A 27,925-nucleotide genomic window follows, 5' to 3' on the forward strand; every position below is an offset into this window, starting at 1 on the left:
CCCCTTCCTCTCTGAAATCAATAAATATATATATATTTTTAAAAAGTCCCCTGATGAAGCTGCTGCTCCTGAAAAGCACATTCAGAGTAGCAAAGGTCTAGAGCTGATCTAGTTCTGATCATGACTTATCCAAGTCATGATTAAACAGAGTTCCTAAAGTGGTGCAGTAACAGTCTCGTACATTAGAACATGATGCAAGAGGTAGAAGGGCCAATGGCTAAAACTGGTTATCATACAGTTTGCTTGTATGAAATTCAGTATTTACTGAGTGACCCCTGTCACAGAGATAAGGGGAAATTTTCTAAAAAACTATTTTTTTTTACTCAGTTCCTTTTCTGTGCTACAGTACTTTAATAAATTGTTTCTCATCTTCAGTAACCTGTAAGGCATTATTTTAATTTTGCTCATTATCTCAGGGATGAGGAAAGTGACTTGCTCAGCGCCATATACTTAGGAGGCAGAACCAGGTTTGGAACCAGATCTCTTAGGCTCCAAGGTCCACACATTTTTAACTATATGACTGCCTCCCTAAACAATTAACAATTAAAAACTGAAAGCAGTTGTATCTCTGGAAGGTGAATTTTTACATCTCTATCAGCAATGAAATTAGGATCCATGCCGGCGAAGAGATGGGAGCCTTAACTCAGCATTTAAGTGCATTATTTTTCTTACAAAATTTTTTATAAAGTTATGAAATTCCTTGAAAAGTGAACATATTTCCATTTCCCAGGTTATAAATAAAATATTAAAACCTTGTAGCAAGCCTGAGGGCAGCACTAGTGTGTTAATGGCTTAAAAAATGATTCCAATGTCTGCATGCCCTCAGGCCTAGGGCGTTTATTACTGGAGGCCAAAGGGCTCTTGGGATTTCTTTTGCCTTGAGGAGAACTGGCAGGAACAACCTGGGGGTTTGAGGAGTGGGGCTGCAAAAAGGATTTCTGCAACTCCAGTGCAAAATGATAGTCCATATGTTCCGGCATCTCCCATACAGGTACCAGACAACCACACTTCTCACAGGACACACGATCCTCAGTAGCCAGAAGACTCGGGATAGTGGTTGTCTTCTGAGCCCCCTCCAGAGCAGACTGGGGAGTTAAAGAAGCAAGCCCACTGGGGCTGTTCTGGGCCAAATCCATCTCTGCAGGAGTTGCTTTACAGGATTCTAGCTTCAAAACCTCCTCACAGACAGGGGCAGAATCTGGATATTCTGTTGGAACATTGTTTGTTAACTTTTTAGGACTAGGCTGTGGATTTTGTGGAGGGAAGGAGATGGAAGGATTATTAAGCTGTTTCTGCTTCAGAAGCTGACTTTTCTGCTTAAAGAAGGGCTCGATTCCTGTAGTACGGCTGGTCTGGAAAGGTAATGAGAGCTTGAGTGGTGAATTGCTTTTGGGGGCCTGGGTAGTGGCAGTGAGAGACGAAAGTGAAGCTTCTTTGACTTTCTGCTTTTCTGCAGCTTTTTGGAAAAAGGATTCCAAAGGATTGGTTGCTTTCTTAGTGGCTGTCACCGTAGGGCCACTTCCCTGGGTCTTACTTTCTGGACTGGTAATTGGTACCTTTGGCAGAGGACTTGAGTCGTTACTTAAGAAGACGGTGATGTCTGTGCAAGATGAAGGGGCAGATGTAGAGAATTTGGTAGCACAAAGGAAAAGCATTGTGAGGGGAGGGGACCTGTATGGAAAGAAAAACAAAAAACAAGATTAGCACCAGGTCACAGATTTGAATTATAAGTGACTGGGATTCTGATTCTGCCACAAGAGGTAATTATTACTGCATTGATTCTCAAACTTTAGGGTGTATCAGATTAATGTAGATTCAATAGACCTGGGATAGACAGAGAATTTGCCTTTCTAACAAGTTCCTAGATGATGCTGATATTGCTGATCTAGGACCACATCTTGAGAATTGCTCACTTGGTGAACCAGTCACATATGTGTAAGTTGGATCCCCTGACAGCTACATATTACTGTTTTCATACGATACTGCTGCAGAGCTGCTGTAATTCAGGGTTAGGGCAAGAAACTTTACTTGGGGTAACAAAGAGCTTCAGAAAGTTTAGACCAGAAAAACTTTTTTAAAAAAACCTCTCACCCATTTTGTTTCTAAAAGGGCACCACCTGATACTAACGCTGACAGGCTTCCTTTATATTTCTTTTATATTTTTATTGATTTCAGGGAGGAATGGAGAGGGAGAGAAAGATAGAAACATCAGTGATGAGAGAGAATCATTGATCAGCTGCCTCCTGCATGCCCCCTACTGAGGACTGAGCCCACAACCCTGGCATGTGCCCTGACCGGGACCGGAAATCAAACAGTGACCTCCTGGTTCATAAGTTGACTCTCAACCACAGAGCCACACCAGCCAGACTAGAATACTTTTTTAAAAATGTAATAGGCTGTTAAATAGTTAAAGGATTCCAACATTGAAAATAGTATCTGGACAGTAAATGAACACCCTCCAATCATATATTTGGTTATTTTTCATGACTAACTAAAGTTTATTTAACATGACATTTGGTATTGTACCATGGAGCTTGTAACTGAGTTGGGGTGTTAGATAGAGATTATCAATGAGTATGGGTTAGTTTCATTATCAAGGAAGATGCTTTTAAGATAGAAAAATCAAGTAGTTGAGAAAGAAGTTCCCAAGTGTGCTGTGTTCTTGAAACTTTAATTCTGTACTCCCAAGTGCAACTGGTCATTCCCCTGACTATTGCAAATGATACAGGTAAGGATAGTATTGACTCACTCTGTCTCTCAAACCTACCCCTGGGAATTGGATTGCACCAAGTGTAGGCAAAGAAGTTGCGGCTGAGCTGTCTTTTTGCTGGTGTTTCTACTGTGTTTCTCTCCTTTGTGCATGACTATTGCTCTCGGTAATAGTTCCTGCTAGCCAGAGTCACAACTACCCTGGCTGGAAAGTTTATATTACCCACTAATTTTAGAGCAAGACAGGGTATAAGTCTCTTCTGAAAAGATGAGCTAGAAAGAAACTCACCATTCGGTTTGGATTCCTGAAGTATTACAGTTCCTGATGACAGCAAATGCATCATGGCTCATCTTGTGAGCATCGTAGCGGGTAAGGGGACAGCAGCGGCGCAGACTGCTGAGACGTTTGTCTCCTTGTACACGAATGCTCACAGCCAACTGGGTGGCTACCCTGTCATTCTGTGGGTATAAAAGGATTAAGACCAGAACTAAAGTTACCATCTGGATTCTGTATACTGAACTGTGTGAGAGAACAATAAAAGAACCAGGGTGGCAGAATGGTTTGGAAATAGTCAAGTTTAATTTAAAATTTTTTAAAAATTGTGCTATTTTGGTGTATAAGAAGAAATTAAAGAAGATACAATTTGGATATCTAGGATATTTTGACAGGTGATGCGAAGAGGAGAGAATATATAAAATGGACTTCCTGAATGTTCTTTTTATGGTGTCTATGCAGGAAGATTGATAACAAATACCTGTAGTACTATATTCTATTTTGTGGCTGAAGGAAGAACTCTTTTTTAAAAAATATATTTTATTGATTTTTTTACAGAGAGGAAGGGAGAGGGTTAGAGAGTTAGAAACATCGATGAGAGAGAAACATCGATCAGCTGCCTCCTGCACACTCCCCACTGGGGATGTGCCCGCAACCAAGGTACATGCCCTTGACTGGAATCGAACCTGGGACCCTTGAGTCCGCAGGCCGACACTCCATCCACTGAGCCAAACCGGCCAGGGCGGAAGAACTCTTATAAGTAACTGTCTGAATGGAAGATCCAAGCTAGGATGTCAAGATGGAGTAGTGGATTTGTTCTTTAATCTGCTCTGATGCTTAATAAGAGAGAAGTTTTCACTAGCACCCCCTTCTTACAGCCCATCACTAGAAGATACAGTGTAGTGAGCCTGCCTCCAGAAAGCAAGATCATTGGTTCATTTTTCTAGTGAAGTCTAAGCATCTGAATGCTCCTGCTGCAAAGCAAACTAAGAAACAAAGGTCAAGCGGCAGAAATATAAGAAGGTAAAAAGTCTATTACTGGGACCCCCTCAAAACCAAAAGATGTTACTGAGAAGGAATACCCCTAAGGCAAACAAGCCAAGAGTAGCAACTATTTTGGGGTTAAAAATAGAATTCTGTGTTTTTGTATACTTTGAAATACAATTCCTACAGATTTTTATTTGTACTCTTGAGAGAATACACATTGGCAATTAGAAAAGGAGTCTGTTGACTAAACCATTCAAGTATAGCTGAATGCCTACCTCATATAGGCAGAGAGATAGGATACAACAAAAGTCCAGGCCCTCATGGATCTCTTTCTCCCTCTCTGTCTCTGTCTCTCTGTCTCTCTCTCTCTCTCTCTCTCTCTCTCTCTCTCTCTCTCTTTTTAGAGAAAGAGAAGAAGGGAGAGAGAGAGAGAAACATTGATGATGATGAGAGAGAAACATCAACATCAATCAGCTGCCTCCTGCACATCCCCCACTGGGAGTTGAGCCTGCAACCCGAGCTTGTGCCCTGACTAGGAATTAAACTGGTGACCTTCTGGTGCATAGGTTGACACTCAAGCACTGAGCCACACCAGCTGGGCAGCCCTCATGGATCTTATCTTGTAGTAGGAGCTACAAATACTAAACAAGTAGACCTGTAATAAAAGTGACTACAAAGGGCTATCAAAAAAAGCATAGTAAGCAGAGAGTGCTGGAGGCTGCTGATGTAAGAGGGTAGCTGAGAAGGCCTCTTCGAGAAGGTGAAATTTAAGCAGAGACCTAATAAACTGTGGAAGCAAATTTTAAGAATATAAGCAAAGCTTCTGCAGGCTGAAGAAACAGCAAGTACTAAAGTGCTAAGGTGAGAATTTTTTAAATAAAAGGGAAGGAAGCCAGTGGAGCGGACACTAGAGCGGAGTGAGTAAGGGGGAAAGGATAGGAGATGAGGTTAGAGACGTAACCAGAGACCAAATCATATCAGTCATTATAAAATGAAATAAAATAAATCCACACGAGACTTAAGTGTGAAGGGAAACCACTAGAATATTTTATTTTTAAAATATATTTTTATTGATTTCAGAGAGGGAGAGAGAGAGAGAAACATCAGTGATGAGAGAGAATAATTGATCAGCTGCCTCCTGCACACGGCCCACTGGGGATCGAGCCCGAAACTCAGGCATGTGCCCTTGACCAGAATCGAACCCGGGACCCTTCACTCTGCAGGCCGACCTTCTATCCACTGACCTAGGGCTAGAATATTTTAAAGTAAAAAGATATGATCTTCTATGTCCAGAATTCTTTGGGGATAAAGTCCTTTTAAGCTTAAAGGCAGGTTAATTTACAGGCATCCCTACCTATTGAGTTGCGCTGCAAAAGTGGGAAGAAAGTCCCAGAGGCTTATACTAGTAGAGATGAGAACGGGGCGACACCTAGTGGGCAAAGTCAAATAGGCTCACAACAATAAACTGGGATCATACCCCTCTTTATTAACTGCAAAGAACATTCCCCACCATTCAGCTAAAAGGGGGCACACAGGTAGTTTTGGATAGTTCCTGACTGTATACAGTTGACTTGTAGGGCTCCCAGATGTTTCAAAAGGGAAAGGCCTATCAAACAATACCATCAGGAAAATGAAAAGAATACCCAGAGAATGGGAGAGAAAAATTTGTAAGTTATATATCTGATGAGATTTATACTCAGAATATAAAAATAACTCCTAAAATGCAATAGATAACCCATTTAAAAAATGGGTAAAGGATCTCACCAGACATTTCTCCCCAAAGGATAAGAAAATGGACAATAAAGTTTTCAAGTGAAAACCACAAACTTTATACCCACTAGTAAGGCTAAATAAAATAAAATAAAATAAAAAGACAATAACAAGGATATAGAGAAATTAGGACTCTCTTACATTGCTGGGGATGTGAAAGAATGCAGCAACAGCTTCAAAATGCTAAACAGAGTTACCATGTGACCCAGGAATTCTCGGTATTAATTATATAGGAGCAAGAGAAATGAAAACCAGATGTCTATATAAAAATCTGTAAATAAATGCTCATAGCAACACTATTATTTATAATAGCCAAAAAGTGGAAACAACTCAAATGTCCATTCACTGATGAATGGGTAAACAAAATGTAATATCTATACAACAGAATACTCAGTTATAAAAAGGAAATGATACATGCTACAATGTGGGTGAACCTTAAAAATGTTATTTTAACTTAAAGATTTCAAACCACTCACAAAAGGTCACATACTATATTATTTCATTTATATGAAATGACCAGAATAGTAAGTCTATAGAGACAGAAATTTAGTGATTGCCTAGGGCTGGGGGAGTAACTGCTAATAAGTATAGGATTTCTTTTTTGGGTGATGAAAATGTTCTTGAATTGATTGTGGAATAATTGAACAACTGGAAAATACTAAAACCACTGAACTGTATATTGTAAATGGGTGAATTTTTTTAAACAAGTGAATTTTATGGTATGTAAAATATACATCAATAAAGCTGGGTTTGGTTTTTTTAGGAGAGTAGATAGAGAAACAAATCATCAGATGTCAGGTCTTTGACTTAACACTGTCTCTAAAACAGTTTTCTTAAAATCCTCACCCAAGGAATGAGTATATTATTTCCACTGATTTTTAGAGAGAGTGGAAGGGAGGGGGGTGGGAAAAGAGAGAGATGAGAGAGAGAAACATCAACATGAGAGAGACACATTGATTGGTTGGTTGCCTCCTGCTTGAGCCCCAACCAGGTGCCCAGGGATTGAACCTGCAACTAAGGTATATGCCTTTGACTGGGAATTGAATTCAAGACCCTTAAGTCTGTGGGCTGATGCTCTAACCACTGACCCAAACCGGCCAGAGCTAAAACTGTTTTTGTTGATTTTAAAGGGGAAGGGAGAGAGAGAAACATTGATCTGCTGCCTCCCATGCACACCCTGGCCAGAGATTGAACCTGAAACCTAGGTATGTGCCCTGAACAGGAACTGAACCTACAACCTTTTGGTGTTCATGACGACACTCCAAACAACTGAATCACCCAGCCAGGGCAATTGTCAGTACTTCTTTGTCAGTGCTTCTTTGTAAATTATTGGACTATGTTTAAGTCCAATAATTTACAGTCCAATCTCTAAATGTCCTGCTTAATGGCTCTGTACTCTGATAAAGATCCACTGTATATTCAGGGCTGCGGAAGTAGTCAGATAAAGAAATACACAAAGCCCTGATTGGGTGGCTCGGTTAGTTAGAGCATCATCCCGATATACAGCAAGGTTATGGGTTTGATCCCCAGTCAGGGCACATACATGAAACAACCGATGAATGCATAAATAAGAGGAACAACAAATCAATGTTTCTCTCTCCCCCTCCTCTCTAAAAATCAATACATTTTTTTGAAAGTTAACAAAAAAAGGACATACACAAAAAAGTAGAGGCAAATGGTAGTGAGGGAGACAGGAATATCAGGTCTTATGTTTACAGATCCAGGCTTTCGAAGATCATGTTGACTTTTATGGAAGCAGGTAAAGATTTCTTAAAAGTTCTTAGCTGGTATATTTTTGTATCTTTGTTTCTACTCCATAAGGTAAGATATTTAAACTGGTATATTAAATCCCAAAGCTCACCCCAGGAATAAAGAAAGAAAATCTTACATCATTTCGGTCCTTTGTTAGTCTCTCCTCTAGTTCCTGGGCTAACTGCAAAAGCCACCATTGCACCTAAAAAAAGTATTGATATTTTAATCTTTCATTTTAAAATTGTAGTTTATTATAGAACTAGATGGTAGATTTGTTAAGCTCTCCCCCAAACGGAAGTGTACAAGAAAGTTTTCCCTATAACCAAGGGACCAACAGTCATAGAAATTTTCAGTACTCTGACCTGCCCTAGTTATAATTTTTCATTTTCTTTTCCTGCTGGCATGCCATCAGGTGAATTTCAGGCATGTTCCAGCTCTGAGAAGAAAGAGAGAAAAAAAAAAAAGACACAATATCCTACTATTTTATTTCTTTTCAGGAGGAAAACAATGAAAAAATAATAAATCACATTAAAACTAGTCAATTTTCAATACACACAAAAGAACTCTATTTACTTCATACTTTACAGCATAAAGTTTCCATCTAACTTGTTAAACTTCTGCAGTACCCAAACCTAACCCCCGTGAGAGAGGCAATGTTCTGCCAAGAAGGCCAGCCTAAAAGGGGGTGCTGTCATGAGCAGCACACGTTGGGCAGCTTGATTGCTCTACATGTGGAACTGACATCAAGATTTTGGAAGCATAATGTGCTGGTATATGGGCAGCTGGTGACCGTTGGTTCTGGCACCCACAAAGGAAAAAAAAAAGCCTGCTGACCTGTTCCCGAGTAGCCAGAGCCGTCTTTCCTGGGAAGTTCTTGCTGCAGCCAATGGTTTTGGGTAGTTGCCTGGGTTTAACCGGATCATGTTCGATCCCACGGCACATGGCATATAGCCAAGATCTAATAAAACCAGCCAAAAAGTTTAAGGTGAAAACAAATGATTATTCTTATTAAAACAAAACAAAATACCTATATTATACTATCCTTTTATCACCTTCATGAAAAAGGAAACGTTTGTCCAAAACTAAGTATACCTTACCTCTGACAGAATCCCTGCCCTTCCCAATGAACTCCAGTGCAATGTATTGCCAAGGAGAGGAATGCGGGTTACGCTTTTCAAAACCAAGTCATTATTTGTATTTTTTGAAAAGTGCCACGCAAGCCACTGATTTATATCCCCAAGTTTTTTTGTACTTACTAAGCCTAAATACAAGGATTTTAAGTGAACATCAGCATCTTAGCATACATAGATGATGTACTTGTATATATCTAAGCTTCAAAGTAACAGTTCCTATCAACCTATTTAGGTACATGAAAAAACTACTCTAGGCTGACAGGCCATAGTTATCTAATTTTTTTCATAGTTATCTAATATTTTAAAGCAAAATGACCAATAAAATTACCTCAAGGAGCAAATGCTAACCTAAAGGTAGGCCTAGACTTTACTAAATTCTTTGGTCTATATTTGAACTTAGTATTCTCATAATAAGAGTTATGATTGAAAAGTATTAGGAATCACTTACCCATTCTTCTCTCCAAAATGACTCTGGAGTTGGGATTCAGTGAACTGGGTCAGTTCACCCATGTATTCTATCCCCAGGATTTCAATGACAGAGGCCCCGAGTTTCCCTCCAAGACTACGACTAACAGAAAAGACAAAGATTTACAGGTCACATCCTAAATATCTATTTAGCAGCAAAGACATTTTGCTTGTGTAAGTAGCTCTTCAGAAGATTCAGGGGAAATAAGAGCACATACAGGTCCTGTAGAATATTGATATCTAGTATAAGACTAGATGATTCTGGGAATTCAGATATTCTGGGAGTTAGGACCTGGGAAGATTAACAATAGCAAAAATAAAAGGTTAAAGTCATTAATTCGTCATTAAGCCAATCATATAGCAAACTTTCAATTGTATAGAATCTACTGTCCCATTTTGGGATTAAAATTAACCTAAAGATAGGCCTAGACCTTACTAAATGCAGCCCCCAAACAAATCCATAAGCTAAAAGCTTTTATACTTAAGAATAAAGTAAAAAATCATCAGCCTGGCCTTAGAGGCTTCCTATAATCTGTTCTCAACTGACCTTTTCAGTCCTGTTTCCATCACTTCTCCTCCTTAATATGATCCAGCTAAACTAGTTTATGTCCCAGTTCACTAAAAATACCTCATATTTTTCCCTCTTTGTGTTCAACTGTTGTCCAAATCGCTATTGCTCTTCTATTCTCATCTGACTCTCCAAATTATGCCAAATCCCATGCCTCTTTCATAAATCCTTTTGAAACTACTCTTCTATGAACTTTGGTAACTCCCTGTACAATTCATTTAGCAATCACATACACTCTCATGATAACACTCTCACAGTTGCTTTGACCTGCCCCTATCTTGTCCCTTCAACAATATTATAAGCCCTTGTAAAGGACACACAATTGGTAGGCACAACCTAGATCAGTGATGGCGAACCTTTTGAGCTCGGCGTGTCAGCATTTTGAAAAACCCTAACTTAACTCTGGTGCCGTGTCACATATAGAAATTGTTTGATATTTGCAACCATAGTAAAACAAAGATTTATATTTTTGATATTTATTTTATATATTTAAATGCCATTTAAAAAAGAAAAATCAACCAAAAAAATGAGTTCGCCTCTGACACGCGTGTCATAGGTTCGCCATCACTGACCTAGATATTCACTTTGTTTGGATTCTTCCATGCCTCAGTTTGGGAGCAATTCAGTAGCCCTGAATACCTTGATATGATATTAGAAGAAGTAGAACTCCTATTTATTTTGTTATTTAGTAACAGATTTGAATAAAAAGTCTAGAGGGAAGTTAAACATACATCTAAAAATCAGTTCATTTTTGAAAATTCAGTATTTAGTATCTTCCACAGATAATCCAGAATTGATTTTGTTAAGGAAAAAAGTCTGTGTGTTTCTCAAAATTTTCTGTGTTATCTCCCTCCCACCTCCCTAGTACCTATTTTCCATGGCTCCAATCCTTAAGGAACAGAAGAAACTACAACCAGAGGAATGCCTTCAGATGTCTCTGAGTGAAATTTAAGGCGCTCCCCAAATACTTACATTTTGTTAATAGGCATGTGGTTGAAGAGTTGTGGGACTGACCCATGTGAGACCAGGGTCTGGCGGTTGGGCTTGTGTAGTCCACAGGCCAGTTTTGCAAGGACCTGGAGGATGGAAAGTGTAAAACCTCATTGCTGTCAACACCCTCACAGAAAACTGGTGAATATTAACATACACATACACATGCAGGCACAGCTAAGGGCTGTAACTAATGGTGTCCACATTAAAAACAAAACCGGAAACTCAACCTCTCTAAACATTGGTTGGGCACAACACCCTTAGTGGAAAACATGACCCACCATCATTATCCACATAGTTCTTTCCAGATCTTCCATTATCGGTTTTCCTTTAGTAATTTTCCCACCCCCATTCTCCCACTTCAAGAGGGTAAAAAGCAGAGAATCTGCAGAAGAAACTTATGATGCATTTCTTAACGTGTTCATATGAAAACGCTGAAACAAATTTGTTTTACCCATTTATTTACATTTCTTTTTAAAAAAATATGTTTTAGAGAGAGAGGAAGGGAGAGGGATAGAGAGATAGAAACATCGATGAGAGAGAAGCATCATCAATCAGCTGCCTCCTGCAAGCCCCCCACAGGGGATTGAACCAGCAGCCTCTTGCTTGGTTCCTGGGTTAATGCTCAACCGCTGAGCTACACGACCAGGCTATTTACATTTCTTGATTAATGGTTAGTCCATGAGTCCTGGATTTAATACATATTGCCCTAATTTAGTATCTCTCATAATGATTGGGCTCAGAATCATCCTCCAACAGTAAACATCTTATACTATACACAGAACTTCAAAATGAAACAGATTTAAATCCTTGAGAACTCTTTCAAAGAATAAGATACTTCAGGGGTACCATTTCACAACTTAAATTGCTGGGGAAAGTATAAAATGATTCTTTAAGTTTATTGGAGAGATTCTCTGGAACTTTTACTGGGCAATACTTAGTCTGGTTTAAATTATTACATCGGGACCTTTGTTTTCTTTTCCTCCACCCAAGTAGAAAAACAAACAAAACAAAAACACCCAAACTCTTCTGGGTAGTTTGTCAACTTCCCTCTTATCGGAATAAAGGGGGAGAAGGTAGTAACCAATACTCAGCCACTGCCCAATTATTGAGCCTAGTCACAAGGGGAAGAACACCTCAGGCCCTCCCTGAACTTTAATCAGAAAATCAGTTACTCTGCCCCTGGATTGAAAGTGCCCATATCCCATAAATCAAAATAGTGTTCAAATTAATAAAACTTTACTCTTTCATTTCTCTTATTAGGAATGGGGGAATAGGCAAAGCATAAAACACCTAGGTCACTCCACCTAAGAAATGAGATACTGTAATAAGCCCTGGCCAGTGTGGCTCAGTTGGCTGGGTGTCGGCCATACACTGTAAGGTTGCCGGTTCAATTCCCTGTCAGGGTACATGCCCAGGTTTTGGTCTCGATTCCCATAGGGGGTGTACAGAAGGCAGCCCATCAATGTTCTGGTCTCACCTTGATGTTTCTCTTTCTCTCCCTTCCTCTCTCTCTAAAAATCAATTAAAAAATCTAAAAAAAGAGAAAGAAACTTAAAAGAAATCAGATAATACTGGAATATTCTGGAAATAAAAAGAAAATAGATAGATTCAAAGACTAGCCTCCTACTTTCTAGATAGTTCAGTCATTAAGGAAATACTTTGGATGCAACTATATAAATAAGCATTTTCTGAAAATTTTTCAGCTTGCTTTTTTAATTAATTTTTTTTAATTATTATTTTTTATTGATTTCAGAGAGGAAGGGAGAGGGAGAGAGAGAGAAACATCAATGATGAGATAGAACCAATGAACAGCTTCTTCCTGCATGCCACCCACTGGGGATGGAGCCCGCAACCCGGGCATGTGCCCTTGACTGGAATTGAACCTGGGACCCTTCAGTCCTCAGGCCGATGCTCTATTGATTCTGCCAAACCAGCCAGGGCTCTTAAGAAAGTACATGTTCAATGTTGATTCTCATGTTAAAGAATTACTTGGGCTTTTTTTTAGTCCTCAACATGAATTTTAAATAGAAACCCAGCCAGGCTCAGTGGTTTGAGTGTCTGGTTTGATTCCCAGTCAGGGCACATGCTCAGGTTGTCAGCTCGATCCCCAGTAGGGGGCGGCAGGAGGCAGCTGATCAATGATTCTCTTTCATCATTGATGTTTCTCTATCTCTCTTCCTCTTCCTTCTTCTCTGAAATCAATAAAAATATTTTAATAAACAAACAAACAGAAACCCGCTGCAAAGTATATATGTAATGATTTAAATGCCCCACTCATATCTACCCGTGCTGTATTAAGGACAGGATCTATGTTTCTCTTTGAAACCCGCCATTAGCCTTCACCTTATTGTGTGAGATCCCAGCTGAACACTGAAACCCAGTCTGCCTCTCGATGGCTGCTCTCATTTCCTCCACAATCACGGCTCCCACGGTGAGCTGTAGGTCTGGAGAGGGGGTGTTATCAAACTGAAGGGAATCAAGCCATTGCGATAAGCCTTGTTTTCGCATCTCCTCTGAAAAAGTTGAGAGGTCACATTTAGAAATTTTTTTTAAATCAGAATTTTATTTGTGTTATCTAATGCAGAAATGCTTCAATTTCAGGTACTTTAGATATATGTAGGTTTTCACAGAAATGGCAGCCATTTTAGAAGACTGGTACTTACAAGAGAGACCAATTTCTAATGAAAGTTAAAAAAACAAATAATTTTGTGGTTTTTTTTATTCCTCATTATTTAGTTATTTAGTTAAAGCCTACTTCAAAATATTTCACATATCCATCTTAACCCATCCTATTTTATTCAGGTTTTCTTTATTCATGCCTTCTACACAGTCTCCACAAATTAAACATTCTCAAATACCAATGTTATTGATCTTATCTGCCTGTTCAAAATTGTCATGGACTCTCTCACACCTACAAAATAATCAACTCTATAAATTGGCACTGACAACTGTCTGCCTTTTTCTTTTCTTTTTTTTTGTTACTCCTCACCTGAGAATACTTTTTCCATTGGTGTTTAGAGAGAGTGGAAGGGAGGGAGGTAGAGGATGGGGAGGAGAGAGAGAGAGGGAGAGAGGGGAGGGGAAACATTGATTTGAGAGAGATATTGATTGATTGCCTCCCCCATGCACCCTACCCAGGGCTGGGAATGGAACCTGCAACCCAGGTATGTGCCCTTGACTGGGAATTGAACCCAAGACCCTTTGGTGCACAGGCAAATACTCTAACCATTGAGCAACACCAGCAGGGCCCATCTGCCTTTTTATTTATTTATTTTTAAACGTATTTTTATTATTTCAGAGAGGAAGGGAGAGATAGAAACATCAATGATGAGAGAGAATCATTGATCGGCTGCCTCCTGCATGCCCCACACTGGGGATCAGGCCTGCAACCTGGGCATGTGCCCTTGACAGGAACCAAACCCAGGACCCTTCAGTCCACAGGCCAATGTTCTATCCACTGAGCCAAACCGGCTAGGGCCCACTTCCCTTTAAATTTATCTTCCACTAATCCCAAATTTGTTATATCCTTACAATTTCCTGAACATGCCATGTTTCTACCTCAAGACATTACATTCTATCTCCCTACTCTTACTCCTTAACTCTGTTCTGTTCTCCCCTTTGCTTAAATAAATCTTACCTGTACTTCAGGGCTTATATCAAGTCTTATCTATCATGAGATCCTCTTCAACTATTCTAACTAACTTTAGGGTGTCCCACGAAAGTCCGTTAGCTCTTATATGCAACAAGTCTAGCATAATTGTTAAAAGAACACATTCCACAGTCAGGACCGATTCAAATATTGGCTTCACAACTTATGATGTGACTTTGAGCAAGTTACATAATTCTCTAAGCTTTGGTTTTATTGTCTATAAAATGATTGTATACTGCACCCCATAGAACACTAAGTATAACATCCAACCATTTATTAGTATTTAGTAATAGCTTTGTGAAACAAGGTAACTTATTGGAATTGTGGGAATTTCTGGACTCCTTTTCTTTTTTGAAAATAGTTTTTTATTGATTTCAGAGAGGAAGGGAGAGGGAGAGAGAGATGGAAACATCAATGATGAGAGTCACTGACTGGCTGCTTCCTACACACACCCCAGTAGGGATCAAGCCAGCAACCCAGGCATGTGCCCTGACTGGGAATCGAACCATGACCTCCTGGTCCATGGTCAATGCTCAACCACTGAGCCATGCTGGTCGGGCTGGACTCTTAATTAGTAGAGCTAAGTTTTCTCTGCTTTAGATTTCTTCATTATTGCTCTCCCGGATTAGGTAATGTTGCAATCCTCTGTTCCTTTATATCCATGTCAATTGAACAGGACCACAGAAGATAAACAGCATTCCTTTGTTTTCTTCTCTTCTCTAGTCAGTAAGAAAAATCTGTAAAAAAATTTTTTTCTTTGATATGCTGAGGTATAGGGAGAAAATTCAGGCAGTTTTTGCTGAAAAATACCCACTGATGTGAGAAAAGACTTTCCTTTTCCTATTGGGTACCTTTGTGGGAAATAATTGATCAAAAAATGAGGGAACCTATTGGTGTACTTTCTGTTCTGCACCATTTATCTGTCTCATCTGGCACCAATACCACATTGCCCTAGTTACTGTAAATTTATAATTAAATCTTAAAGTCAGATAGTATAAGCCTTCCATTTTAGTTCTTTTTCAAGGTTGTTTGGCTATTCCTCATCCTTTGTATTTCCATACACATTTAAAAAATATTTTTATTGATTTCAGAGAGGAAGGGAGAGAGTAACATCAATGAGAATCATTGATCGGTTGCCTCCTGCCCTCCCCCTACTAGGAATTGAACTCGCAACCTGGGCATGTGCCCTTGACTGGAATTGAACCTGGGACCCTTCAGTCCATAGGCTGACACTCTATCCACTAGCCAACCCACCTAGGGCTCCATACAGATTTTAGAATCAATTTGTCAATTTCTATAAACTCCAACAGGGATTTTGGAAGGGAATGCAATAAATCTGTAGGCCAATTTGGGGAGACGAGCTCTGATAACATTTAGTCTTTTAATCCATGAGCATAGTATGTCTCTCTCCATTGATTTCATTGTCTTTAATGTCTCAGTGATGTATTTTTGATATGTTTTTTATTGATTTTAGAGAGGGAGAGAGAGGGAGAGAGACAGAAACATCAATGAGAGAGAATCATTGATTGCCTCCTGCACGCCCCACAGTGGGGATTGAGCCCACAACCCGGGCATGTGCCCTGAGCAGGAATCGAACCGTGACCTCCTGGTTCATAGGTTGACACTCAACCACTGAGCCACACTGGCCGGGCTCAGTGATGTTTTTACTGACCTAGTTTTCCACATGTATTATTAACATTCTCTGATAATTTCATGATTTTAATGCTATTGCCAATAATATTGCTTTGAAAATCTCAATTTCTCATTTTAAAATTTTAGTATATAGAAATGCAATTGATTTTTAGATTGACCTTTCTCCTGTAACCTTTCTAATCTCACTTATTTTATTTTATTTTATTTTTGTGGTGGTGGTGTTTTTTGGTGGTGGTAGACGCTTTAGGGTTTTACTTTTTCCTTCTATTTCCTCTTCTGTCCTGAATGGACCATCTTGTACTTCCAGTATAATGTTGAATAGAACAGACATAAGAGTGAGTGTTGCTGACTTGTGCCAAAACTTCAGGCTTAGACTGATAAACCTCTAGCTAGACTCCACAACTCCAGGGACCATAACTACAAAAGAGAAATAAATCCCTTGGAAAGCTGATTAGTGCTTTCCAAGCTCCATCAGGTTGTTGCCAAAATTTATCATTTTGCAGCTTGTAGGATTGAGGCCCCTGTTTTCTTGCTGGCTGTCAGCAGAGGGCAGCAATCAGAGTCTAGCCATGGGGTCTTCGTCAAAGGCCCTCTCATAACATGGCAGCTTACTTCTTGAAAGTGAGCAAGGACTCTTAACTTCTAAAACTTTTACCTTTGACAGTTTATTTATGATAGTTTATATTAATACATCACTGTTTCATGTCATATGCATTCAGAAGCTATTTAATATGTGTTTAGAAAGAAATGAGCCCTGGCCAGTTTGGCTCAGTGGATAAGAGCGTAAGCCTGCGGACTGAAGGGTCCCTGGTTCTATTCCGGCCAAGGGCACATGACCGGAGTTGAGTGCTTGGTTCCCTGTGAGGGGCGTGAAGGAGGCAGCCGATCAATGATTCTCTGTCATCATTGATGTTTCTATCTCTCTATCCCTCTCCCTTCCTCTCTAAAATCAATAAAAATATTTTTTTTTTTAAAAAGAAAGAAAGTAATGATTAAGAGCAAGCAAAGGGAGGAAAGAACAAATGAGTTCCTTAGTGAACACAAACTAGTTACAAAATGGCCCTAAAGGGAAATTTTTTACTCTGGCAATTTTTCAGTACTATTTTTAAGTAATCCTACCACTTAAAATTTCCACACACACACATAACTGTTTCAGAAAATACAAAGTTGCAAATGCAGCATGCTTAGCAGGACTGCTAGCTTTGAACCCATTAAGAATCAGAATGGTAAAGGTTATATGCACTTAGATCAACTAATTTCTGTTATCAGTTTTTTGTTGTACATGTCAGATGAAGACTCAGAAATATGACATGCAATCATAAACCATTCACTAGACCAGTGATGGCGAACCTATGACACACGTGTCAGAGGTGACACGCGAACTCATTTTTTTGGTTGATTTTTCTTTGTTAAATGGCATTTAAATATATAAATATCAAAAGTATAAGTCTTTGTTTTACTACGGTTGCAAATATCAAAAAATTTCTATATGTGACACGGCACCAGAGTTAAGTTAGGATTTTTCAAAATGCTGACACGCCCAGCTCAAAAGGTTCGCCATCACTGCACTAGACATTGTAATATTCTGAATTTTATACATAATATATCACTGAATTTGAAAGCTTAATATTTAAACTGGCCATATTAAAGCAACAGATACCTCAGACTTCTTTATAAACACTGTCATTTTTTAAAAAACATATATATTTTTTATTTCAGAGAGAAAGGGAGAGGGAGAGAGAGACAGAAGCATCAGTGATGAGAGAGAATCATTGATCAGCTGCCTCCTGCACACCCCACACTGGGGACTGAGCCTGCAACTCCAGCATGTGCCTTGACCAGGAATTGAACCATGACCTCCTGGTTCATAGGTTGACACTCAACCACTGAATCACGCTGGCTAGGCAACACTGGCATTTTAAATAAAAATGTATATAGATAAGAAAGATAAGTCTAGAAAAAAAAAGAGCATGTCCATTTGAGTGAATATTTGACCACCAACAAAGGTATGTTCCATCATCAGCCAGAGAGCTGCTCAATGAGTATTAGCAAAGAACCAATGTAATTTATAGTAACAGTTCTTATTCTGAGGTGTGTGGGTTTCAGTGGATCTGTGAATCTCCTGAAAACTGCACACTAAATTGTCTTATGTGTATATTTGTTTTTCTGAGACAAGCAAGGGTGCATAGCTTCCAACAGATTTTCAAAAGGGTATGCAGCCCTCAAAACAAAACAAAAAAACAAAACAAAGAACCAATGATTTAAAGCATTATAAAAGAAATTTCAAATGTTTACTTAAATAAGCTACACAATAAAATGTGATACATACACCCTGGCTGGTATGGTTCAGTGATTGAGCATCGACCTATCAACCAGGAGGTCACAGTTGGATTCCCTGTCAGAGCACATGCCCCAGTAGGCAATGGGCAGGAGGCAACAGATCAATGATTCTCTCTCATCATTGACATTTCTATCTCTCTCTTCCTCCCCCTTCCTCTCTCTGAAGTAAAAAACATATTTTTTAAAAGAATGTGATACACAAAGTTAAGGCCAAAGACAACCTTCCTTATTATGATCATTACATTTCTGACTTTGGTTCTAGAATAATAAAGAAATCATGCCCTAGCCCCGTGGTCAGCAAACTGCGGCTCGAGAGCCACATGCGGCTCTTTGGCCCCTTGAGTGTGGCTCTCCCTAAGCCTTAGGAGTACCCTAATTAAGTTAATAACAATGTACCTATCTATATAGTTTAAGTTTAAAAAATTTGGCTCTCAAAAGAAATTTCAATCGTTGTACTGTTGATATTTGCCTCTGTTGACTAATGAGTTTGCCGACCACTGCCCTAGCCGGTTTGGCTCAGTGGACAGAGTGTCCACAGACTGAAGGGTCCTAGGTTCGATTCCTGTCAAGGGCATGTACTTCAGTTGTAGGCTTGATCCCTGGCTTTGATCTAGGTATGTGTGGGAGGCAACCAATTGCTGTCTTTCTCTCACATCATGTTTCTCTCTGTTTCTCCCTTTCCCTTCCACTCTCTCTAAAAATCAATGGAAAAATATCCTTGGGTGAGGATTAACAAACAAAAAAGAAATCATGACATGTTTCATCGTCAAATGGTTATGTACCACAACTTTGCCTCTTTGAACCGGCACATTTTTATTGTACACTCTATTTCCCCTATAGAACTAAAGGATCTGCAGACTCCAGCTTGATAAACTCTCCTATATCAGGATCAAAGAATAAAGTAATTTCTCAATAGTTATTCCCACAGGCTTCCCTAGATAGTTCTACTACCCTTCAGCACAACATGCTAAAGGCATATCTTATTTTAAAACATAAAACCCACGGCAAATTCACCACTGTAACTAGAAATAAGCTAAACTCTCTTGGAGGTTTTTCTGGAGAAATCTGTATTATTTCTACAAATAATAACAGATTGCCTTATTTTTACCCCCAAGAAGTTAATTTGCTACACGTTTGTATCCAGACAGTTTCTTTTGACTAATGTCCAATATTTAAAGTGGTGTTTTTTTTAGTGAAAGAGCTCTTCTGAATAAGAACAGTGTTACAAAATAATAGTTTTAAAAGTACATGTTACAAATGAAGGGGAGAATAGATACACTGTTTTGAATATAGCCTTGATCAACAGTACTAGAAAATGTCTATGAAAAATGTCTGAACACCCTGTTGAAAAGCTTCTAGATACAGAAAGAATTATTTTCTCTGGGAGATCCCACAGAATTCCCTTTTCATAATATTTGATTAAAAATGTAAGACCCAGATTCTCTTAGGTCTGGTATTTAGAACCACCATAATCTAATATTACCACGAAAGTAAATATTTTATTGCCCTAATTTTATTCTAGTCTAAGAAAATATTTTTAACCAGCAAGTACATTTTCTTTTTAAAGCATTTCATGCAAATTATAAGTTTTTGCCAGGTAGATAAGCCGGGTTACAGGCTAGATCCCCAGAAGGGGGTGTGCAGGAGGCAGCCGATGATGCTTCTCTCTCATCAATGTTTCTATCTCTCTATCCCTCTCCCTTCCTTTCTCTCTAAAAACACACAGCTATACAGATAGAGCTAGAAAATCAACCATTTTCGTAATTTTGAGAGAAAATTAAGAAAAAGAATGAGCTCTATAAATACAATACTCTACTGTAATTAAAAAGCAAAAATGTAAAAAGCACATACACAAAGCAACATTGCATAATTATAAAGACATATACATACTTAAGAAGATATGCCAAATACTGATATATCGGTAGGTGCAAAAGGGTGTATGAGGTCAGGAGGGCGTGGGAGAAATCACAATGAAGGGAAAAAGAAGTAAAATTAAATGAGGCAGGCCTTTGCATAGCTCATTGACAGTGTGCTATGAACTGATTAGAAATTTTGAGTGATTCAACTCCTGGTACTTGAGGTCTCCCTTAAAAAAAAATTCACCCTTCTTTTGATAAAGAAACCAAGTTACAATAATATAAATTAACTTGCAAAATGATGAAAGTGCTCAGTCAGACTTCTATGGATAACTCTAACTTGCCCTAGTCATATCTGAAGAGAAACTTCATTTCATACAGAGTCCACGCTTTTAAACATCCATATACCTGGAAAGATAAGAGAATTTGCATATCCTTCTATGTGAGTCCTTGTGATTCATTCAGGCTGTAGTTTAAGTTTCCTTTCAATCAATCCAAGAAGTATCAGTGTGACCAAGCAAAGCAGGTTCCAAAGGCAGGAAGCAGAAGCAAATGATGCTATGAAGTACCTTTCTGAATTGTCCCTTCTGCTGTTGCAGAGCCTTGGGGCAACCCTTCAATGTAGGTGGTTGGCAACAAGTCTGCTGAGATAGGCTGACCTTGTAGCTTTTGCAGTCTCTCTCGTACAGCACTGGTCAGGTCTACATAAGCTTCATCAATGCTGGCACGTTCAATCACAGCAAAATGAGACATTACCTCCATCACTTCCACACTGGCTTCCCGGTACCTAAAAAGTATGATTATACATGTAGGCACTAAATGGAGGCAACATTGAGACTGTGGGCCACATACCCGCCTCATAATAGAATAATAATATACATAGTCAGGGTAAGAACTCCTTAAAGAGAAGACTGGCTTGTCAGAGACTAGATAGTAACCCAATTGATAAGGCAGAAGATGGTCAATAACAAAAGCAAGGAAAAAGAACCATGGAGGCAAACATTTGTAGTGCAACTCCAGCACACCAAGGTAGAAAGCTTCTAGACCAGGGTTCTCAACCTGTGGGTCGCGACCCCTTTGGCGGTCGAACGACCCTTTCACAGGGGTCGCCTAAGACCATCCTGCATATCAGATATTTACATGATGATTCATAACAGTAGCAACATTACAGTTATGAAGTAGCAACGAAAATAATTTTATGGTTGGGTCACAACATGAGGAACTGTATTTAAAGGGCCAGAAGGTTGAGAACCACTGATCTAGACCATGAACATATCTGTGTGACAAGTATCTCTCTAAAGAGGAAAGAAATGCTTCAAACTAGTTTAACTAGAAAATATTTTACTATGATCATCTACTACTCCTTTTGTTATTTTCATATAGTATTCTATATGAAATACACCCACATAGTATTCTGCTTTGACTTTTGTCTTCAAATAAGAGATAACTTATAGGGAACACTGCACTGATTAGTGAACCCAAGTATCTTGTCTTTCTCAGGCTGGTATTTTTATTTATAAACTAGCAAAGTGACGTGTGGATTTTATATTTCAGTTTGATTAACATGTGAGCTTGGTTATTGCTACACACACACACACACACACAAAACCAATAAAGTCCAAGCACTTCTGAATATACTAACATTCAAATTATCAAGTTGAAGATAAGCTCCTAGAATGTGGTAATGTGTCTGGGCAGGCAGACATCCTCTGCTAGGGGATACCAATCTCACCATATACGGTCTATTCAAATCCTAACAAGCAGCTTTTCTGGCTAATGTAGCTAGTTTTCTAGGCAATATGTGGATGTTTTCTTTGCTTTGGACTTGCTATGGAATTTAAATAAGTTCTTTGTTCCTGTTGAACCTATTTTATTTATCATAAAAATGAAAATATTTGCACTTCACCAAAACATCTATCAAAACTGGTATAATTATTGTTCTAAAACATTCTCAAATGAAAGAATTAGAGAAAGACAGCTTTTTTTCTTTCAGTCATTATTTGGGCTGGAGAGAGGATAGTCAGACCTCAAATAAAAAAGAGCTCCATGTCAACCTATGAATCAAGAGGCCATAGTTCAGGGCACCTGCCCAGGTTGTGGGCTGGATCCCCAGTAGGGGGCGTGCAGGAGGCAGCCAATCAATGATTCTCTCATCATTGATGTTTCTCTCTCTCTCTCTTCCTCTCCCTTCCTTTCTGAAATCAATAAAAATATATTAAGAGAGAGAGAGAGGCCCTAGCTCAGCCGTGGGCAAACTACGGCCCGCGGGCCGGATCCAGCCCGTTTGAAATGAATAAAACTAAAAAAAAAGAAGACCGTACCCTTTTATGTAATGATGTTTACTTTGAATTTATATTAGTTCACACAAACACTCCATCCATGCTTTTGTTCCGGCCCTCCGGTCCAGTTTAAGAACCCATTGTGGCCCTCGAGTCAAAAAGTTTGCCCACCCCTGCCCTAGCTGGTTTGGCTCAGTGGATAGAGCATCTGCCTACGGACTGAAGTGTCCCGGGTTTGATTCTGGGCAAGGGTATATGCCTGGGTTGTGGGCTCAATCCTCAGTAGAGGGCATGCAGGAGGCAGCCAATCAGTGATTCTCTCTCATCATTGATGTTTCTATCTCTCTCTCCCTCTCCCTTCCTCTCTGAAATCAATAAAAATATATATTAAAGAGATAGAGATAGAAAGAGAGAGCACAGTACACTCACCCACAAACAGAGCAAGGAAAGGACAATTGAAAGAATTTAAACATTTACTGATTGATTTGAGAGAGAGAAACATTGATTTGTTGTTCCATTTATTTATGCATTCATTGGTTGATTCTTATATGTGTCCTGACCAGGGATTGAGCCTGCAGCCTTGGTGTTCTGGGATGATTATCTAACCAACTGAGCTACATGGCAAGGGCAGAGCAAAGAAAGGATACTCTATTGCAGTAGTTAGTGTTCCTTCACAGCCTCTTAAGCAAATTACTCCAAAGTATTTTTAAGAAGATTTAATAAACTTAGTATATATATATTTCTGCAAATCATATTTTAATTTTTATAACCTTGTATCTCAGGTCAATTATTAAAATAATAATTTTAAATGATCAAGTCTTAATAATTCTCTGGCCTATAAATTCTCTCCTAAATTTTCTAAAACTGCCGTTGTTCAAAAAGTTTAAAGTTGGTGGCATGTGACTTTTTAAAATCACACTCTGAAGTCAACTATACTTCTGGGAAATTACATTATGTCCATTAGCTAAATTAATTTTAATTTAGGGTTAAAGTATTAAGCTCCGGTCAAATCTATCTTTTCTGGCAATAACTTCAATGTGTGGTTGGCTATGACACTCTACCTTTAGACTTCCAATTCATAGGTGAATTCAGGAATATCTCAAGTCCCAAGTCAAAGCATGATCCCTACACATCACACCACACAGTATAGTGTAGTGTGAGAATGTGGATACTGGAAAGAGAAAAAAATTCAGTCTTCTACTTTTTAGCTGTAGGAACTTATTTAATGTCTCTAAACTTCTTTCCTTGTCTGTGTGTGGGAGGGTGTGTGTATGGGGGGAGAGTACTACTAAAACATACCACATAGCAATGTGAGATTTAAGAGACATTGCCTATGGAGAGCTTAACCTGGTGCCTGGCATATGACATGAGCTCAATGCATACTATTAGGATTATTATAATGGCTTGGGCTTATACCTACCTCTAACTTGGCTATGCTTATACATGTCTCCCATTCCAAGGCTAACCTTCTAAAATTTGGGAAGAGACAGCTCAGTTCAAAAACAGAGAAGGTAATCTCCTTTGAAACTGTTTCATTCTGGCAAATAATTCTAGATATTGCACTAGAACAGTGATGGCGAACCTTTTGAGCTCTGCGTGTCAGCATTTTGAAAAACCCTAACTTAACTCTGGTGCCGTGTCACATATAGAAATTTTTTGATATTTGCAACCATAGTAAAACAAAGACTTATATTTTTGATATTTATTTTATATATTTAAATGCCATTTAAAAAAGAAAAATCAACCAAAAAAATGAGTTCGCGTGTCACCTCTGACACGCGTGTCATAGGTTCGCCATAACTGCACTAGAATGTCAGTTTGACTAAGTCTTCTCTGGTAAACTCTTAGTTTCACAGTCAATTTAATTACTTCAAACACTTCAGACTTGGCCTGAGAACATATAATTTGATATTAAGTTTTAAGTATAACAACCCATTTTTAAATAAGAAACTGAAAGGATGTCAAGGCAGTAATTATTATAGGTTATAATGACTGAACTGTTCCTGAAACAGTATCATAGAAAAGTTGGCTGACCAAAGATAACTTTTTCAGATGTTATTTACACAAAACAAATTTGAAAAATCAGTTCCTAGCCTCATGGAATAATATTTCCAACCCTTCCATTCCCCTCAAATCATCTTTCCTTCTTACTTGGTGAGGTTGGCTTTCCCACGAGACTCACGAACTTGTGCCAGAAGAAGATCTGGGCATAACTTCTTAGCATCATCTGCCCACATGTTTCTGGTGACTCCAAATGCACGAGCTTCATAACTCACTGCAATTATTCTAAGGTTACCAAAAGAAAGGAACAGAAAAATATTACCTGACACAGGCACAAATAATTAAGATTTATCATGAATAGGCTATACATATAATAGTAGGAACTTTTTGGCCACAGATGTCACTATTTAATTTCAAACACAGCAGTTCAGACATCTCAAAAATGCCTAGCATAGGGCCATGCATTGCATTCTTACAGATTAGAACAGTAGTTGACAGTTACAATAACTATGACACATACCCACCACCCTTCCATGATTTGTACTGCACGACTGCACAAGGTTTATTCCTCAAGTGAGGATTTTGCCGCTGCTCCACTTGAACAAAAAAACAGTCCATGTCCACTAGAGCAACTACCCGGTCCTGTCCATTAGCCATTTTCCTGTAAGACAATATTTTATAGACAGTTAAAAAAGATACCTAATCTAAAGTGCCAAGGAAAACTGTATTTCCATTCTTCCACTGTTGAGCTACCATGAGCATGAGAGCATGGAAACTAACAAGAATATAAGAGGCATTTTCATCTGCTGCTAGAAGGAAGATAATAAATTGGTACAATTTTAGGAAGGTAATAAGTGTTAAAAGCTTTAAAAATACTCATCCCCCAAAAGAACTGAACACTTCACAAAAGAAGATAGTATACAAATAGTCAACAGGCACATGAAAATGAGCTCAACATCATTAGTCATAGGGAAATGCAAATTAAAACCACAACCTAATTCATAGATAAGTCTCAAGTATAATTCAGGGGAAAGAAAAGCAGAAGATGATATATAGCATTATAGCATTCCTGTGAATTGCTTTAACTTTTTATTTTGAAATAATTTTAGACTTATGAAAATACTGCAAAAATAGTAGGGTTCTCCTATACCCAGTTTCCCCTAATGTTAATATTTTACATAGCACAATTATAAAAACTAAAAAATGAACACTGGTGTAATATTCCACTACATACTTTACTTGAATTTCACCAGTTATTCCACTAATGTCCTTTTTCTGTTCTAGGATCCGATCTTCGTCATCATGTCTGCTTAGCCTTTTCCAATCTGTGACACCTCCTCAGTCTTCCCTTGTTTTTCATGAACTTGACACTTCTGAAGAGTCAGTTAATTTGAGAATATCTCTCAATTTAGGTTTGTCTGATGTTTTCTCTTGATTAGACTGAAGTTATGCATTTTGGGCAAGAACATCACAAAAGTTATGTGCTCTTCTCAGGGTATCATACTGGGAGGTACACAATGTCAATATGTCTTATTATTGGTGATGTTAACCATGATCATTTAGTTGAGAGAGTGTCTGCAGGTTTCTCACTGTAAAGTTACTATTTTTTTCCTTTTGTAACTAATCTTAGGGAAGATACTTTGAGATGGCAAATATCCTGTTTGTTTTTTGTCAAACTTTCAACTAAGTACCCATCGGTGAATCTTTTCTGCAACAATAATTTTGCAGTGTTCTAATGGCAACTTTCTACTCATTCATGGAAATTTCTGAAAAAACTACTACCTGCCATTTGGATAGTAGATTGGAAGAACAAACCTTTTATACTCGATAGTGGATACAGACTAATATTATCATTTAACAATGTTAGAAATTTGGAAGAAGGAATGTGAAACTAGTGAAATGGCTTCCCAACTTTGCTGAAGATTGGGATCACCTAGGAACATTAAATAACATTGATATTGGCCTCTACCACCAGACACCTAATTTAATTGGTATGGATATGACCTGGGCATTGTGATTTTTCCAAGCTTCCCCGGCACTTCTGATATGCAGCAAAGACGGAGCCACCGACTTAAAGTATATGATTTAAATATGAGAAACACAGGTTCTACGGTTGAGTAAGCACTCAACTGTATTCTTTTTTTAAAAGTGTCAACAAGTAACACTCACCTTGAAAAAAGTGACATGCAGCTACAAACTGCGAGATTAGTGGAAAGAAAACAACGACCTTATAAAATCAGTGTCTGAGGCATTCATTCCTTACCCATTCCACGTACCCCAAACGGGCGGGACGTGGTGCTCTGCACATTTATAAGTGAAAGCCCTAACAGGCCAGAAACCACTTTGCCTGGAAGTGCCTTTTGCGAAGCGCTGGGACAGATGCCAGAACAGAAACAGCAAATGCCTGTTCTCTCTCACACAAAGGAAACCCCAGGCGGGCAGGACAGCAGATGTGCGCGCCGCGTTAGACCCAAACCCCCGACGTGGAGCTGAAGTCCAGCGAACATACCACTGACCATGCAAACACAAATACGGGTACGCGGACGTTTCACAGATCGCGAAGCTGCTGGCGTTTATAAACAGTTGGCGCACGTCGCTGGAGAAAGCAAGAGCTTTTCAAAGACGGAACATGAAACGTACTCGCGGCCAAAACCCTCTTTTCGGAACAAGGGTTAGACTACCGTGAAGTCACATAGCGCTTCGGGTGATCAAAGCGGCACAAAGTCGCCACTGCAATCTTTAAGTATCTCGACTTATCCCAATCTGTTCAACACAAGCCTGGTGCCCATCAGGTGACAGTACATCCGAGGCGGGAAAGCACAAGCGAAGAGGGAGGGCTAAGAGCTATGGAGACAAAGTCCCCCCCTCCGCCCCCCCCAACACACACACACACACACACACACACCCTCTCACAGAACACCAGGCCCGTATCTCTCTGTACGCATTTCTATATATTTCATGTCATTTTGGCCCGACGCTGCCACCAGCCACTGCTACATCATAAACCAGTACCCAAAGCAACACGAAAAGCTTGTGAGCAGTGATCCCGAAAGTTTCCGAATTCTCTTACCAATGTGGCAAACGCCCGGCGAAACTGTCAACGGTGGACGCCGCAAATGCCGGGCTCGGCGGCTAGAGGAAGATGAAGGGGTCCTGGATATCTGTCCCCTTCCCCGGAGCCGGTCAGTCGGTGTCGAGAGGTTGATCCCCGTCGGGATGAAGAAACGGACCAAGAGTCGCAGAGGGCCCTTGTCGGGGCAGCGGCCCGCACACCCGCAAGGGTTCCGGCAAAGCCGACCAACTCCACAGCTGGTCTGGCTGACAGAGATCGGACCGCGCGCCTCCGCCGAAGGGCGTTGTCGCGCCTGCGCACCGCAGCTCTTCCGTCCCCCGCTCTGCCCACCGTGGGGCAACCGTCACAAGGGAGCCGCCACTTCCGCCCGCGCGTGCGCAGTGGAGGGTCGGGCGCGTGTGCAGCGCCGGTCCTTTCCCCGCC

The 27,925-nt window shown here is 39.5% G+C and overlaps 2 protein-coding genes across 5 annotated transcripts in view; one reads left to right on the forward strand and one right to left on the reverse strand.

Annotated features, from left to right (window-relative positions):
* GTPBP2 (GTP binding protein 2) overlaps nt 1-26,082 on the forward strand; it is a 40,328-nt gene extending 14,246 nt beyond the window's left edge. The window contains exons 12-13 of the mRNA XM_014535380.1: nt 10,524-10,606; nt 25,714-26,082. Coding sequence (XP_014390866.1) covers nt 10,524-10,606; nt 25,714-25,864 — 234 coding nt within the window. The 3' untranslated portion in view covers nt 25,865-26,082. The remainder of the gene's footprint in view (nt 1-10,523; nt 10,607-25,713) is intronic.
* POLH (polymerase (DNA directed), eta) lies at nt 644-27,787 on the reverse strand. Of its 4 annotated transcripts, XM_005860972.2 has the most exons (11): nt 27,500-27,787; nt 24,950-25,090; nt 24,580-24,714; nt 20,719-20,936; nt 12,995-13,164; nt 10,631-10,734; nt 9,074-9,193; nt 8,327-8,450; nt 7,629-7,694; nt 2,999-3,168; nt 644-1,671 (listed from the first exon to the last, which is right to left on the reverse strand). In XM_005860972.2, the coding sequence occupies exons 2-11, from the start codon at nt 25,084-25,086 to the stop codon at nt 777-779; spliced, it is 2,139 nt and encodes a 712-aa protein (XP_005861034.1). In that variant the 5' UTR covers nt 25,087-25,090; nt 27,500-27,787; the 3' UTR covers nt 644-776. The 4 variants fall into 4 exon arrangements, with proteins under 4 accessions (XP_005861034.1, XP_014390863.1, XP_014390864.1 ...); XM_014535377.1 differs by lacking the exon at nt 7,629-7,694; XM_014535378.1 differs by lacking the exons at nt 24,580-24,714; nt 24,950-25,090 and having other exon boundaries at nt 27,500-27,786.
* Between the last annotated feature and the right edge of the window lie 138 nt (nt 27,788-27,925).

The sequence above is a fragment of the Myotis brandtii genome, unplaced genomic scaffold (genome assembly GCF_000412655.1).
Source record: "Myotis brandtii unplaced genomic scaffold, ASM41265v1 scaffold143, whole genome shotgun sequence".
Taxonomy (NCBI): domain Eukaryota; kingdom Metazoa; phylum Chordata; class Mammalia; order Chiroptera; family Vespertilionidae; genus Myotis; species Myotis brandtii.

What these genes read in the sequence shown, in the direction of transcription:
- POLH (XM_005860972.2), bottom strand. Translation starts at nt 25,086, where the DNA reads ATGGCTAATGGACAGGACCGGGTAGTTGCTCTAGTGGACATGGACTGT. An exon ending in CACATGCCTATTAACAAAAT is followed by an intron (nt 9,194 to 10,630) that starts GTAAGTATTTGG and finishes CTTTTCTGTTAG; the next exon opens with TCGTAGTCTTGGAGGGAAAC. An exon ending in TCAGGAATCCAAACCGAATG is followed by an intron (nt 1,672 to 2,998) that starts GTGAGTTTCTTT and finishes CTTTCCATACAG; the next exon opens with GTCCCCTCCCCTCACAATGC.